Source organism: Rousettus aegyptiacus, unplaced genomic scaffold, assembly GCF_014176215.1.
Source record: "Rousettus aegyptiacus isolate mRouAeg1 unplaced genomic scaffold, mRouAeg1.p scaffold_m13_p_11, whole genome shotgun sequence".
NCBI classification, from domain to species: Eukaryota; Metazoa; Chordata; class Mammalia; order Chiroptera; family Pteropodidae; genus Rousettus; species Rousettus aegyptiacus.
In genome coordinates, this window is record NW_023416286.1 from 56,878,413 (window position 1) to 56,896,247 (window position 17,835).

General features: G+C 34.4%; 1 protein-coding gene and 1 pseudogene across 5 annotated transcripts in view; one reads left to right on the top strand and one right to left on the bottom strand.

Annotated features, from left to right (window-relative positions):
• The window catches only part of PCCA (propionyl-CoA carboxylase subunit alpha), a 321,747-nt gene that overhangs the window by 222,182 nt on the left and 81,730 nt on the right, over positions 1-17,835 (bottom strand). For 3 of the 5 annotated variants that reach the window (XM_016123140.2, XM_016123141.2, XM_016123139.2), the window contains exon 7: positions 8,234-8,365. In XM_016123140.2, the coding sequence (XP_015978626.2) occupies positions 8,234-8,365 (132 nt within the window). Of the gene's footprint in view, positions 1-8,233; positions 8,366-17,835 lie in introns of those variants that run through there. The other 2 variants (XM_036228824.1, XM_036228825.1) reach the window with 2 other exon arrangements.
• On the top strand, positions 9,208-13,690 carry LOC107499179 (annotated as a pseudogene).

Sequence of the window (17,835 nt, forward strand, 5' to 3'; positions counted from 1 at the left end):
TGCTCTCACATTCTAGAGATGGAGTTTATAAAATGTTGAGTAAAACAAAACTTGTTAAGGGCAAATATCTGATACCAGATGATTACTTGAGAAATACACTTTAACACATTAGTTTCTCTCCAATGAAAAGGATGACTCAAGAACAAGACATAAGGAAAACCATTCCTTAAATACTGCATGCAATGTTTTAATTTTTTTTATTTTTTAATTACAGTTTATACCCAATATTTATTAGTTTCAGGTGTAGAGTATAATGGTTAGACATTTATATAACTTACAAAGTGATTCCCCTAAGTCTAGTACCCACCTGACACAACGCACAGAACACAGTTATTACAACATTACTGCACATGTTTGAAAATTATGGTAAATCATTTCCATATAGCATTCTAAATTTTCAAATTAGGAAACAAGTTTTAAAGAGAAATACAACAAACTGAAACCATATTAACTCAAGTTGAAGATGAAAATTACTTGGCCCAGGGAAAGAATATAGTTATCAAGAAAAATTTAATCTTAGGAATCGCACAGGCTATTTTTTTTTAACCTATGAATTTAAAAAGGGTAGAATTAGCTACATACATTCTTCCAATACAAAAGTATTGCTAATGTAGTTGCTAAAACCACAAGGTATTCCAAAAATTTACACTATTTATTTGCATCAGCAAACCTCTATCTGCATAGATATCCTCAAAAGTAATCTTTTACTTAAATCTAAACTAAAAAATATGAAACATAGTGTAGTTCCAAATGAATGTGGAATTAGTACGTAAGAAATCTAAATCATAACCAAATCTTATTTTAAATTATGCACAGCCTCTTACATTAGAAATAATTAAAAGCAAACTAAAAATAAAACTAGTATTAAAACTTAAAGGAACAAAAAGGCATTCCTTAAAAACATTTTTAAATGCTTACCTGAAAACAATAACCTGCAGGTTCATTGTGGCTAAACAAATTAATGCAGACAATAGGTGCTGAGAACTGTATATACACCACAGTTAAAGTTAACACAGATAATAAGAACCTATCATTATGTGAGAGTGTAACAGGATCTTAAGTCATCTAAAACATACAAAGAGACAAAATTGAAAAGATAAATGAATGTATTTTCTTCTACTTTCTACTTTTCCCTATTTTCCAAATTAACAGAGTTGCAAATTCAAATACACATTTGTCAAATGCAGCCTCCCTGAAAAGACGAAATAACCAAGTTTATTATCTACTACAGTAAAGGACACCATCATTGGAAGGCAATCTTACAGCATCAACTGAAATCTGTTCAAGACATGCTAAAAGCCACAGTTCAAGATCTTATATTCAAAAACTGCAGTGCTTCTCTGATCCCTACCTGAGCCCCACACTCAGAGACCGTCCCAACTACAAGGGTCAGAAAAGTATCACACTGGGGAAAAGCTCCAATTTCCTGTTCAGGAGCTTTATGAACGAAGAACCCTTTAATTTTCTGATCAGATTTGAAAATGTTTATTATTGGAAGAAGCTTTCTAACAAAACTTTCTCGATTAATAAAAAAATATCCTCAACATTGTTTGTTGTAAGTCCATATGGCAAAAGTTATATGGAAGAAGACAGGCATAGGACATAGAAGTTCATCTTCAAGCAGGCTCTAGGAGCCAGTAAGCTCAGAAGGTTTCGACAGATTAAATTTGCTTTGAAACCCTTATCAGAACCTTAAGAACTCTCCTCTGTCCCGACTCGTTTTGTCCATGGGATTTTGGGTCTGGGTGAGATCTCCCCTCCAAACCTTAAACCACCAAGGCACTGCACATTATCAGGTCTGTAATTAGGACCAACCATCAGGTTGAGGGTCCAAGACATGAAGTATACAAACAATATATTTCATATACCATTACGAGAGTCTCATCAGTTTGTCTCAGATTAACTCTGTGTTCTCAGTGAAGACTTCTTCTCCTTCAATATATTAAATCTGTAACTCAAATTCATGCTCTTTCTTAATATCATAATTTCACCAAGGATTATTTGGAATAACAGTAGACTCTTTTGTAACCTTTTGATATGAATGTTCATGAGAGGCACTTTAGGGGGGGAAAAGAAGCAAAATTTCCAATACTTTATGTGTTCTGTATTTTTTAATTAAGATGAGAAAGATTCCAAAAGAAATTTATTCCAAAATCGTTTCCTTACAAAATTCACAGACAAGACACAGTTCAGAGGGAAGAGGAAAGGCATAAAAAAAGCCGTATGAAAAACTTTACATTCCCTGAAACCTGATTGTCTTTATCTTGCTGTTCCTTTCCCTCCATCCTATGTGCCTCCGTTTCCCACTGCCCTGCTCTTTCTTCCTCTGATATGCTCCCCTTCTCATCTGGCTGGCTAGAAACCCTCAAACCAGTATTATCTTTTAAATGTTAGCCCAATAGACCAGGGCAAACAACTACGGCTGAATTATTGGTCTTATTCTGAACTGAGAGCCATTACCAAAGACTTTCCAAATACACATGAAAACTACATGATTTTATTAACCAACGTCACTCCAATAATTTTATTTTAAAAAACTTTCCAAAGCTTACACTAGACAGGAATTTATAGAGAAATGGAAACTATTATAGGGATGTATAATCTAGGTTCCCCAGATTTATATTAATTGATTCATATCGCTCATAAAAACTAAGGGATGGGAGGCTACCACCAAAATCTTTATGAAAATAGATTGCACTCTACTAGAGTATGTGCTAGCAAAGTCCACTGAAGACTTCGGAGACGGCCTCTTCAATGCTTTTAGATAGCATTGAAGGAGTTATTACCCCAACTCTCTCCTCACCTTTTGTGAACAGTAGTAAGCTGGAAACAGTCAATTTTACAAACAAGCAAAAACTGGATGGGAAATAGCTACATTATCAGATCTTCAAATCTATACATTTTGAACAGCCTGAAAACAAACACAGAATAAGACCCAGAAAAAAACTGATGGCCTTATAGATAAAATTAGATGCTCCCACTCCAGAAATTAAATATCAATCTTTTGACAAAGACAACTAGGTACTGTAAACAGAAATGACAATGGAAAACAACTGTTCTGTATTAGACAAGAAAATGAAGGAAAAAATAATAGGCAATACTCCAAAAGCAAATCAAGTACCTATTTCCTAATTTTAGCCATCAACTCAAAAGGAGAAATTTCACTAATTATTACTGATACAGGTGGAAGACTATTAATCTGCCATTGTTACACAAGATCTCTGAGTTAACAAAGTACTCAGATAATAGGTATCTCTAATATCTTCACATTTCTCATGTCCCAGCTTACAACAGTCACCTTTGGACCTTTACTCAAGGAACATTCCTTCTTCCTATGAGACACTACACCAAATGACTTCATAAGAAAGAATCTACTGTACAAAGAGAATCTCCAAATCAAATGCTCTCCTAATGACTTCTTTCTTAAACTCCTGAAGACTCTGCTATTTTCATCAAGACAGAATTAATTTAGACTCAGACTCATTTTCCTTGTGACTAAATCAAGCCCAAATTAAAGATCTCAAAAAGGCCAGAATTTTTGTTACAATGGTTAAGGTTAGACGTTTATATAATTTATAAAGCGATCCCCCAATTACTCTAGCACCCATCTGGCACTACACACAACTATTACAATAATATCGACTAGTGATCCATTCAAACCACCACCAAAACTTGCATAACTCTGTAAAATGAGAAAGTAAAGGACTGAAACCCAATGGCTGATAGCTTCATAAAGACTTGTCATACTCTGCTAAGGGTGTTTCAACGCTGCAATCAAGGTGTGGGCCACAACGCATTTTCGTTTGGAATCTAAACTGGGGACAATCCAAGCTCCTTGAGATGGTTGGCTAAATGACTCAGGGCCCCACCTTTTTGCTAGCTCTCAGATGGAGAACGGACACTTAAATCCTTAGAAACTGACTGCAATCTGTTGCCATATGGGCTTCCTCAATATGAATGCTTACTTCATCAAGAAGCATCCAGCAATCAGAACCTGTTCTCTAGTCTCCTAAGGTAGAGTCTTATATGAAGAAACAATCACAGGAGTGAAACCCAATCACTTTGCCCTCTAGTGTAACTGAATAAAGTAATATCCCATCACCTTTGCCATATAATGTAACCTAATTAAGGGAGTAACATGCCCTTTGCCATATTCTATTAGTCGGAAAAGCAAATAACAGGTTCTACCCAAATTGAAGAGGAGGGGATTACACAAAGGCTTGGATGCCTGCCAGTTCCTCAAAAAGTTAAACACAGAATTGTCATATGACCCAGGAATCCTGCTCCTGTACACAGGTATACCCTGTTTTATCACGCTTTGCTTTATTCTGCCTCACAGATATATTTTTTACAAATTGAAGGCAAGACCCTCCACCAAAAAGATTACAGCAAAAAGATTACAACTCAGTTTATTGCAATACTCGTTTTATTGCAGTGGTCTAGAACTGAATCCACAATATTTCGGAGGTATGCCTGTGCATAACCAAAAGAACTTAAAATAGGTATTTAAACAAATACTTGTGCATGTATGTTCATAGCAGCACCATTCAAAATTACCAGAAGACAAAAATGACTAAAATGTCTATCAACTAATAAATGGATTTTTAAAAAGTATTATAGTCCTACTATGGAATATCATTCAGCCATAAAAAAGAATGAAATACTGATACATGCTACATGAATCCTATATGCTGCTTAGTTTACTGTTAACCCAAAGTCCTTATTTTCATATTTTTGCAGTTATAAAATTTCTATTTAACTTTTTTATAGATTCAAATTTCCTGAAGTTCTTTATATGCTTACCTCGTTTCTCCATTTTCCTCAAATTTCTTTAATACATTAATTATAGTTATTTTACAGTTCTTATCAGCCAGCTCCAGTATCTAGAGCAATGTGGATCTATTTCTATTATCTGTTTTACTTTTTCTCTTGCTTTTCAGTTGTGTTCCTTTCTTTTGCTGTGTCTAATAAATGCTTACCAAATGACAGATAATGTATATTATCTAGAACATTATTCATCCAACAAGTATTTAGTGAGCACTGACCATGTGCCAGGCACCATGTGCAAGTGATGCCATAATAAACAGAGTACAATCTCTGCTAGCAAGGAGCTTACAATCCAGTACAGGAAGTAGAAATTTACCCCATCATTAAAAGGGCCAAAAGGCCTTATAAAGTCTGAACTCTCTATTAGACATCTTACCTCTGTTCCCACATCTGACTTTTCTCTCTCTTTTGATGACTCCAGTCACATGATTCCTTGTTGTTTCAACATCGAGTACGCTTCAACATCTTTGCACTTGTTATTCTTTCTGCCTATTGTACTTTGCTCTTCTCCCTGAGAGCCACATGACTTGCCCTGTCTCCTCTTTAGATAACTCGCTAAACCTATTTAAAATTAAGAATGGACCATACCCTCCAGCATTCCCTGTCTTCTGTTTTACCATAGCATGTATTATATATTATTGTATGTCTCCTTCTTCTATAGTGTTAAACTCCATGAGTGCAGTATTTTTTATGTTTTGTTCACTACTATATCCATAGCACTTTGAACAATGTTGAATAAATAGTATGCATTTTTAAAATATTTACTGAAGAAATGAATGATTTAAAATATGATGAGTAAAGTGCTGGATATTAAGGGAAAATACAGCAGAGGGCCTAATCTACTTTAGACAGGCAAGGAATGTCTCTGTGAGGAATGGATGTTTTTAGCCAGGACCTAAACAAAAAGTAAGATACAATCGGAAATGAAGACTGATGCAGAATCAACACATATGATAGAATTAAGTATGGAAGTTTCAAGAATCTGAAAGATGTCATTTATAGCTGGTACATACAATGAAAAAGGTAAACTAGCATAACAGCAGTTTGAAGAGAGAAATAAAGTCCAGCTATTTAAAAGATTTAAATGAGTAGTCATTCAAGAGTTTTTAAACACAGGCATATGATCAAATCCGGATTTCTGAAAAATCATTCAAGCTGCAGTGTCAAAAATTGATTGGACAGAACCCCGACTGGCTACAAGAAGACCAATTAGGCTTATGAAGAAATCCAGTGTAGATGATGGTAGCTGGAACTTGGTGTAACCATGAGAAAAGAAGTAAATGGATCAAAAAGAAATTTAAATAAATTTTCTGTTGTGGTATTTATCAAGAATTATTCCAAGTTTTTAGCTTAAGAAACAGCATGGAAAACATCACCACTTTCTCAGGCAGAAAAAATGAAGGATAAAATGTTTATAACAAGAATCAGAAAATTTTTTCTGAATGAGTCAGGCAGAATATATTTCAGACTTTGTGGGTCATATCATATGGTCTCTGTCACAATTACTAAACTCAGCTATCATTATAGTTGGAAAAGCAGCCATAGACAATATGTACAGGAATGAGCATAACTGTGTTCCAATAAAACTTTATTTACAAAAACAGATGCATGGAGTCATAGTTTGCCAATCCTTGGTTAAAGAGAAAATGATGAATTCATCTTTGACTTGTTACTTTCAAGATGTCTTGGGGACATCAAGTAGAGCTGTTTAAGAAGCAACTGGACACCTGAAAATTATATAATTGTATTAACCAATGTTACCCCCAATAAACTTAATTTTTAAAAAGTTTAAAAAATAAAATAACAAAATAATATAAAAATAAAAACAGCAACTGGGTATGCAGTTCTGACATTCAGAAGCGATGTCTAGAACAGATATATAGGTTTGAGACTGGAAGGCATAAAAATACGTAAGACTTCCCAATAAGAGAAAATATTCTACTCAGAATCCAGAATAAAACCAACATTTAAGAAACAAAGACAGAATAACCAGCATGAGAACTTAGAAAGAACATCAAAACAAGTCAAAATATAAAACAAAACTAGAACTGAGCAATGTGCCAGAAGTGAATATTTCCGGAAGGAAGGGGTGACCAAGAGGCTCAAAATGCCTCAAAGAGATTGAGATAATACTAAGATTAAAAATTATACACTGTATTTAGTGAGAAGGAGAGGTTGCTGGTAGCCTTTGCAAGAGAAATTTAAGTGGGAATGAGAAAAAAGCCAGACTGCAGTATATTAAAGATTAAGTGAAAAGTGTGGAAATGAGAGAGAATGAGGACAATTCTAAGATGTGTGGCTGTGAAAGGGAAGAGAGAACTAAGATGGCAGCTGGGGAACGAAAAGGAGTCACTGTGTTCTATGAAGAGGAATAACATATTTCTGTCCACTAAACTGGAAACACCGTGATGTGAGGGACCATAGGTATCTCATTTATCACCACATTCTTCCCACTTAGCCCAGGGATTAGTACATCTGTTGAGTGAGTGAGCATTTTTAATAGCAATGGTGATGGAAAGGATCTAAAATACAAGGAGACTTTTAAGATACAGAAGAGAGAAAAGATAGCCAGTAAAGACTGTAGTCTCTAAAGTCTATAAAGGGTATATCTGGAGGATAAGAGGAAGAACTGGCTTTACAGAGAGAGGATGGGGAACACCTCTTCCTCGTGAGAAAAAAAATGGAGGACAACAGATTAAGGTAAATAGGGGCAAGAAGCTGAAAATACTGTTAACCAGGGCGCAAGAACTATCCTGTGATGCATCAAATGATCCTGCACAAAGAACTGCCAGCCCAAACCGTAACAATAAGAAACACTGAGATAATTCTTGCAGAGTACTTCAAATCACAAGGTTAAAGTCTACATAGGAACTCTCTTCTAATGAGAAAAAAAATAATTTTTCTAAGGAGGGTAGGAGGGGATGAGACACACACTCCAAAATCTGCAGTTCTTCTTTAGAAGCCTTCGGCTGCAAAAGCTGCTTGATGGTTAAGGAGTTATGTTTGGGATCTGTAGTCATCCATAGTTATACCACTTTCCACCAGAAAAACGTTTACGTTTTATGCCTATGGACAGAAGCTCAATATAAAGAGATCATAATGTTTCAAACATTAAATATATGTCACCATTAAATAAAATCCAGAGCTCTACCAGAATATTGTTAACTTACCAAGATTTTTCCTGTGAAAATAAATATGAGCCAATATCAATCATTAAATGCTTAAGAAGCTTCTTGTTCTTTTTAAGTTATGCCACTTAAAATAATCCCAGAGTAAACAACATTGATTTTTTTAACCTAGACATGTATATTTTAAAAGCAATTATTGCATTTTATCTTACATTTTTTAACAAACTGTTTGACCTGGAGACACGCACTATAAAGATAAGAGTAAAACAGTTTCTCACCTTGACTACTCCATCAAAGCCGGGAATTGTGTTAACCTTTGCTTTCTTAGCTAATAATTTGCTTTCGATCTTGTCACCCATGGCTTGAATAGCATATATGTCAGGTCCAATGAAAACGACATCTTCTGCTGCCTGTGGAGAAATACAAGCAGAAAATTATAACAAAAACATTATGGTACTTAATATAGAGTCACAATTTTATAAAAAGAAAAGCCCGCACATTTACTAATTATTTATGCACTAAAAATAACTTGTAAGTAGGCATTTGAGCCAATACATTAAAATATAGAATACTGTAGTGCTTATAGTATATGTGTACAAAGATATGCGAAACAAAATTGGGTCAAAAGAAAATAAAAGTAAAGAGCTCCTGCTTGATATAACAGTATTCTTTGGAAAAGCAGTATTCTATGGTGTTATATTTATATACTGCATCTTGCCACCCAATCTAAACAGTAAGTTCACTTTTAAAATATCTTATAAATCTTTGTATTCTCGATACTCTACAGCACAGTGCCTAGCTCTACACAAATATCCATTTTTATTGACTACCAACTCTGTGCCTGGCTTTGAACTAAATGTAGGGGATAACATGGATGAAAACCACAGGATATCAACTAATTCAAGAAAATATGAAAGATCACTGATACCTCAGAGAAACAGACAAACAAATACAGAATGTTTATATCCTTATAACTATAACAAATGAGTCAAGAATACAGTAGAAATTTACCAGGTAAAGTTATGATTTCAATAACAACTGCTCTGTATAAAGAACATTTAATTCCTCAGCAATGGATCCACCTCTACCTGTTATTAAAAAAAAAAAATGCTAATGAAGAAAATATTAACTAGTTGCAAAACAACATACAACGTAGTTTGTGCCACCATATAGACTGATCTAGAGAAGTAAAGGAGGAGTTTGTTGAGGTTAAAGATGAGGTAGATCACTGGGTGAAGAACTGAGGTTAAAGATGAAGAAGGAAAATCCAGATTGTATGCTGTACATCATCAGAGTAAGGTACCTAAATGTTAATTCTCCTATAACTTTAGGTCGGTATAAAGAATAACTTGTGTATTTTACGTCTCATTTTCTACCTCTTGGCATTGCTGCCTGAAGGACTCTTGGCTTGGGAAAGGAGCTTCATTCTCCTGATGAGAATGTCACCCAGAGAACTTTCTGCAGTGTGTTGGATTACTCTGGCTGCCATTATGGCCGAAGAGGACTAAGCTCACCCAGAGGAGGAGATGGAACTAGAACAGAGAATCAACAAAGAATATATGAGGAGATAAATATTTGGGAGATAAGAGGATGATCGCATCTTAGCACATGCTGAGTTGAGAGGCCTGTGAGACAGTCCAAGTGCTCGTGTTCAGGAGGCAGATAGAGCAATCTAGAAATTATAAGTTCAGGCTGAGATATGGTTTCTTAAAGCCATCAAATATAGGAGAGAATTAAAAGTTGTAGATGAAAGCATTCAGAAAAAAAAAATGTATAGAAAAGCCAGTGCCTTTAAATTGAGGATGTATTCTTTCCCTCCTATCCAAAAGCAAGATGGAAGAATGGGACATTTTAAAATTCTGAGTATAAAACATCCTTTTCTTTGTGTGACAATGGGGATAATAACCACCTTGCAAGTTTGATTGAAAGACTGAATAAAATAATAATGTAAAACACCAAGCTGAGTGCTACAACTGTTAGTTCTTGTCCCTTATCCAGAAGTCTGATAAAAAGAGACCACTAGAATAATAAGACAGCTAGGTCAATAAGACCCCAAAATACATTAAAAGAACCCAAATACCTACAATTACCAGTGCTACAAATGGTAGAACGCTAGATAAGAAATCTCTTCGGCCATAACAGATGCTCATAAAGTACCTCCCCATCAAATGTTTGTATGTAGTTTTAATAGCAGAATCTATTTTTTTTTAATCTTATTAAAACATCCAAAATGTAAAACATATGAAAAGTGGAGCTGCTCTGTGAGAGAGAGTGGTGGCAGTCCTGCACCTCCCCACACTCTATGTCTCCAGCTGGATAAGCCAGTCATTTTGGAAAATGGCAATAATCATATTCATGTTTTTTATCCCAAAACTACAACTCACTAAACACTAAGTTAAATCAAGAGAAAATGATCATGTTTCAACTATTGATTGTCTTTCCTTATTCTTATTTTACTTGCTAAGTTGCAGGAATTTTTTATTATAAACGCTGTTTTAAAAACCACTATGCCAGGCAGATGTAATCAAGTAATCAGAATACCTATAACTGACAAAGAGTTGAAGAAATAACAAATGAGAACATCCAAAGAACATTATGATTATACAGTAAAACTTCTGATTAACAAGAGCCCAATGACCAGAAACAACTAATTGACCAGATTTTTCTCATACATTCTAATTGGAAGAAAATTACTCGAAAATGCAAAGTTATCAGGGAAAAAAAAAAAAAAGCTCACATTAAGTATTTAGTAACTATTCTTTTTCCTATTCAACACACACAAGAAAAAAAATAGCCAGTAGTATGCCAGGTAATTACTTGAATATATGCTTCAATGAACTAACTTCCTTTATATCCATGTTTTGGTAGTACTCCCTGGGTCAGCCTTTAAATATAATTAAAGCAAAATAAGAAAGCAACATCCAAGCTGCTGACTCTCATAATTCTTTGACCAAGGAGGCAAGGATGAAGTCAGGGTAATTGCAAAGTGATGGAGCAAGTTTCAAAAAGTCCTGAGTTTCTGACCAAATTCATTTGCGTGACTTAAAAATTTAGGACAGAATTTATCCACTAGTGATATTTTGCTATTCTTCCATTAACCCTGAATCTTTTGTCATCCATTTAAATATCCATTTCCCTTAAGCGCCAGTCTCTTTGACATGCCATACCAATAAAATTTACTTCTAAAAATATGCTCTTTAAAAGTCTTTATAAATTTACCATGAATGACAAATATAATACTTGAATGAAGGTAAATGCCTTAGGGTCATGACAAACATGGGCATATTTTCACTGAAAAACAATTTAATAATGATACATAGGAAATAAATTATGAAAAGCTGAAACCACTACTCTAAGATTCCTTTCATTTTCTAAATTCTGTGATTTTATGGCTTGGTCAAATTCTGAGAGAAGAATTGCAAAAGGGGTTGGGTTTAAGCAGTTTGTTAGAGAAATAATGAGATTTAATTTACGATAGACTTTATATTACATATGAAGGACAGAAATAATTGTCATCTGTAAAAATTAAAATGTATGCTACATAATTTATTCTTAGAAATACCAAAACAGGTAGTAAATTGCAATACTATGAATTCATTTTTTTTTTTTTTTAAGTATACACTTTAGGCTCACCAAGAATCACTGCTTGGATAACTATAAACCAGGGTCAGACAGGAGATACAATCATGGAAAACCTGCCCAAAGGACCCAGATTCTGGACCCAGATTCTGGACTTTAATATATGCCCTGCTAAAAGAAAAAATAGTTTCTGGTAGAAAAGGCCAGTTCCAGGATTGGTACAGCACGTGAAATAAAAAAAACTGAGTCAGTGAGGAAGCTTTAAAAATAGTCATCTCAAAAGCAAATAGTTGCAGTCTATGGCGATGCCACCCTGAACAAGCCCGATCCTGTCTGACCTCAGAAGCTAAGCAGGGTCAGGCCTGCTTAATACTTGGATGGGAGCCCACCTAGGAAGAACAGGTGATGTAGGTGTAAAAAATTTAAAAAATTAAAAAAAATAAGGGAGTGTAAGCTGACAAGGTCCTTGCAATCTGTGAGTTCAACCAAGGGTTGCCTCTCCTTAAAAAAAAAAAAAAAAGCACATAGTTGCAGACAGATAGAGCTACCCATTGAATATGGTCATAACAATATGAGTTTCAAAAAGAATAATAGATTACAAGGTTAATTCATCTTTTCAAGACCTCAGAATAAATCTTTTATTGCTTTCTCTATTCAGGTATTTTAACTTCTTGGACATGTACCACTGATTTTAAAATATATATACCTTTTAAAAGCAGTACAGTAGAAAACTAATTTCATACATAAAACTGAAGTATCAAGGTAAAATCCCATACAATGTTTTTGAGAAGAAAATTACTAGAATAACATCCATGGAGGGTGGAAAAAAGGACAAGAGAAGACAAGCTAATACAACAGATCAAAACTGTTACCTGTTTCAAAACAAGCTGAAAGACATTTTTAAATGATAGAAAACAAGAAATAACACAAATCAGAATTAGAAATGCTTAGAAATGAGATGACATACTTCAGGATAGAATTAGAAATGGAAAAGAAATCATTTCAAAAATAAAGATGAAACTAGAGATACTAAAATAAGAGTGAATAGAGAAAACAGATAAAGCCTCGCAAGAAATAGAAACAAGAAAAAACTTTAAAAAATTTTAAATATCAAAAAAAATGAAATTTTTAAAAGATGCAAGGCAAAGACCATCCAACATATATATAAGAGGAATCTTTAAGAAAACTGAAGAAAAATAGTAAAACCCACAATTCAAGAAAACTTCCTGGTCAGATGCAAGGCATGGGGCTGTGCTGAGGAGGTGGCGCTGAGAAGCCAATGCGAGCTCCGAGCTCCAATCCAGGACTGTCCGGGGAGGCACAGTGCTGTGGGGACCCACACCAGAGCATCCCCAGAGCAGAAGCAGGCACCATAACCCCTGTCCACGGAGCCCAGCCGAGCCAGCCATGGCATTGTCCATGCAGCCCAAGTGGTTGAAGGAGGAAAACAGCTCTTCGTCAAGGCTGGCAGTGATGGTAAAAGCCTAGGAAACTGCCCCTTTTCCCAGGCACTCTTCATAATTCTTTAGTTCGAAGAAGTTGTATTTAGTGTTGCAACCATGGACCTGAAAAGAAAGCCTGTAGACCTGCAGAACTTGACTACTGGGACCCACTCACCGTTTATAACTTACAACAATGAAGTCAAAACAGATGTAAATAAGACTGAAGAATTTCTTGAAGAAGCCTTATGCCCTCCCAAATACTTAAAACTTTCATCAAAATACCCAGAATTGAATAATGATGGAATGGACATTTTTGCCAAATTTACTGCATATATTAAGAATTCAAGACCACAGGCTAATGAAACATCGGAGAGGGAACTCTTGCAAACACTATATAAACTGTATAAATATCTGAATTCTCCCCTCCCTGATGAAACTGATGAGAATATTATGGGAAATACTATTAGTTTTCCACATGTAAATTTCCAGATGGTAATGAAATGACACGGCTAATTGCAACCTGCTGTCCAAACTGCACATTGTCAAGGTGGTGGCCAAAAAATATCACAGCTTTGATATTCCAAAGGCATGACTGGCATCTGTAGATACTTAACTAATGCATATAGTAGGGAGGAGTTCACAAATACCTGTCCCAGTGACAAGGAGGTTGAAATAGCATATAGTGATGTAGCCAAGACTTACCAAGTAAAATAGCACTTACGAGAAAGATGTCTAAGAATATGCTTTTCCTAACAGACTGCTCTTCCTCCTATAAAGTAGAAATTTTATTTTGCATGAACATGGCAGTTATTCAAGATTAGAATAAAGGATAGGTGAGGTATAGTAGCTATCTTTAAACATACACTCCTAAGCAGTATTACTTCTAATTTTATTCTACCTGCCTCCCATAACCGATATCCTCCTCTCTTGTGATTTGGAGACACTTCATCACAAACTTCGCTTTAGAGGTAGTTTGCCATCTCTCTAAAGCCCTCACCAAGGCATGCATTCACAATGTATAGATGGCAAGACTTTTTTACATTGGTTGTTTAATAATTTTAAACTGTCCTGGCATTTTGCAAGCAATGTAAAGGACAAAAATTTCCAAAGGTGGTGGTGGTTTGTGGGAGCGGGAGGGGGTTAGTGAGGGAAACCTGTAATTCTAGTCTTGTTTTGAGAGTAAACGTTCTTGACTAAAAAGAAGATGCAAAACATATTCTCTCCCCCATTGACAATGGGTCAAAAATTCAGATGATAGGTCTATGAAGGAAATATGAACAATTTCTAGCCTTTGCTCTTCTTTAGATGGCAAAACTTTTGAGGTACAATGTTTCACTGCTGAAATAGTAACCACGACCTCATGGGTCAGCCCCAAACTGGTGCAACAAATATTTATGTATTTTTGGAATTCTATAATATTTAGTAAGAGTATATGAAAGAGTATATGAAAGAATTGCTACTGCATCCAAATATCCTTTCAAGTTAGTCTCTCCACCAGAGGAGAGAGCCTTCCACAGAAAGTCACTACAGATTCTGCTACTTTACTTTGCACATGGATTTTTACTTTTCCTAAAAGTATGTCCTTCATACCAATAATAATATCTGACACTATGTAGAAGCTAGAAATTTAGGAGGAATGATATTCTCAAGATCTTTCTTGAGCCTTTTATCCATATAAAAAACTAACGGGCACCTGATACTCTGTCTAAATGTGGTGTTTGTTATATGTATTTTGCCCAATGCCATTCATTTGGAACATTATTTTCTTTATTTTAAAAAGCTCTTTTTTAGGTAACCATAGCTGATTTAGCTAGAGCAGTTCAATGATTAGTAATATAAATATTAATACTTATAGAAATTACCTAAGGAATATAGGATGGGTTTGTCAAAACATCAAGTAGAATTTTGTTTCTAAAGAATGCTTAATATGGGTAATCTAAAGAATGCAGTAGCCATCCTCTATATATATATATATATATATAGAGGATGGCTACTGCATCCTCTATATATATATATATATATATATATATATATATATATATATATAGAGGATGGCTATATATATATATATGTGTGTGTGTGTGTGTATATATATATATATATATATATATATATATAAATATATATATATATGTGTGTGTGTGTGTATATATATATATATATATATATATAGCAAGATAAAACACTTAGATTACCAGCTTTCCCATTCCATCCACATTTACTATTAGACTTTGGGTAGAGGATGTGTCACTCCTGTGGACTAAATTATAGTTGTTATGGGAAGGTACATGTTTACTACAGTTTTGCCTAATCTCAATCACCGTGCTTCCTTCAATTAAATTTTTCTACAGCTACGTTGAGGAATAGCATTGTGCAAGTTTGTTGTCTAAATTGAAGTCCTAAGCCAGGAATTACCTGTGCTCTAATGAAGAAGAATGAACTTGGTGAAAATGAAATTTTGCTATGTATTTACTTATTTTATTTAAAGACAAGGTTGTGACTCTAATACATTTTGGGTCATCTTATACCTGCTTAAGAAGCACTATTTGTCACAGGCTGTTTTTAGGAATTTCCAGTATATTGTTTTAAAATGTCAGTGTTTCTCCCATTTTGATATGCTAACATTTAGTAAGTACTGGCTCTAAGGAAGCAGCCTGATTTTAATAAGCATACTGCATTTTTTCCCCTATCCATAATTAGCTTAGTACAGAAAATTAAGAAAAGTTCCAAGGACATTGTTTTGTTTTGCTTTATCTTTCTTAGAACTGCTGATCAAGTTTGGACATCCGCCTTTTCGTAATTAAATACTGGATGTTGATTTACCTTGTTCCAGGAGGCAGCGCTATTAGGTTATCTGAGAAATTCAATAGCAGTAGCACCAGTGGGTGAAATGTCACATCTGCACCAGTACACAAACAACCATCATCACTTTTCACCTATTTTTGAAATAGTGGTAACTTGGCTTCAGGTCATATTAAACCTCGCCTCATAACTTAAAGTATGAAAAAGACTCAAGAGAAGGGGTGTCTGTTCTTTCAAGTGAATGGTGGGCTAAGTGGCAGAAAGTAGAAGGCTAATGAGGAAAAAGCATCATTCTTTATGAAAGAGTGATAAAAACTACATTCTGAAACTCAGTTGTGAGGTATTTTTACCCTGGATTTTATTCTTTTTTTAATTTATCCCATGATTATACTTGGCTGTCTCAACATGCAAGGAAGACAGATCTATCTGTTATGATTTTGATGAAGGCAGTTATTTTTCTCTATAGAAAGATAGAATTTATTTATCAGAGAAGTTAGTCGAATGTAACTGAGGCTGGCAAATGGATAAAAGCATGGAAAAAGCATGATGCTAGAACATGCTTTTTACCCCATCTCATATTTGTGGAAAGACCATAGCTTAAAGTCTTAAGAGATTCGGAACATAAAAGTTTTCATGGCATTCATGGAGTATACGGGCTGACAAAATGGAAATCATCCCATAATTCTGCAACTACTGATCATTTCCCCTTCATATAAACCAACAAGGAGATCAGAGTCTGCACTGAAGCTCTATTTCCAAGGAATCCTGAGAAACTTTAGGGTTCAACAGTTGGGAAAGCTACTATTGCAGTTGATATGACTTCCTTCAGAAAAATGTAAGTGCAGATTTTTCTATACAGTTCTGCTATCTTTTTTTCTAGGATTGTGGACTTAGATAAAATTCATAAAAGATTTTATTTCTTGATAACTTTGGCTTATACAACTTATCTTCAAACCCTTGAGCAGTCTGCATACAATTAAAGGATTTCTGACATTTACTCTTACCCTAAGTTGATCAACTCTAGAATTCAGGCATTTTTACTTCAGTTGAGTTTTAAATCTCTCCAGAGTTACATGTAGTTATTTTTGTGCATTTAAAATAACCATTTAGAAAATATCTGCAAGGTAAAAATGATAAGAAATATAAATGTATTTTTTTCATAAACATTTTGATACACATTTCAATTTCTTATACTCGCTATAATAGTATTTGATTCAAAGAGAGGGAAGTATTCATTATTGATATACTTACTATATGGGGCTTTTTTTTATTCCCTTCTTTATAAATTATCAAGGTTGGTCTATCAAAATTATATTTTTATCATGGAAAAAAATGTCCCCAAGTCGCAATGCTGAACAGAATTAAAATATTTTATTGAAAATTACTTGAAAAAGCAAATGAAAGCTTATTATACTGTGCTTATATCTTCTTTTGTCTGTATAGAACCGGTATATTGCTGGCAGCTATTGTATTAAAATATATTCCCACTACCAAAAAAAATTCCTTAAAATTAAAAATACATATCAAAGAGCATACTACAGGATACCTGAGAAATTCAAACCAGAATGACCAATGCTATGATATATCCTAGCAATATTACTTAAGAAAAGGGTTGAAAAAAAGAAATGTGACTTATACAAAAGGGAAATTTAAATTGAGAGCAATAATTCATGCCAAAAGAAGATGAACTAATGTACTCCGCTGCATAAGACATTCAAGAAAAGAAGTAGGAGCCAAGATTTTAAATCAAACAAAACTGACTTTCAAGTATAAAAGGCAGCGAAAATGTAACGACAAGCAAGAACTCATGAACTCTTTCTGAAAAATCAAATAGAATGGGTTTGCAAACCAGTCTGTGGGCCAAATCCAGCCTGCTACATGTTTCTGTACAGTCCGCAATTAAGAATGGATTTTACAGTTTTAATTGTTTAAGAAAAAATGGTAAGAATTGTATATCATGATGTGAAAATTATATAAAACAAAGTCAATTTTATTGAAAGACACCCATGCTCATTAGTTCACATGTTATATGGCTGCTTTCTCACTACCAAGATAAG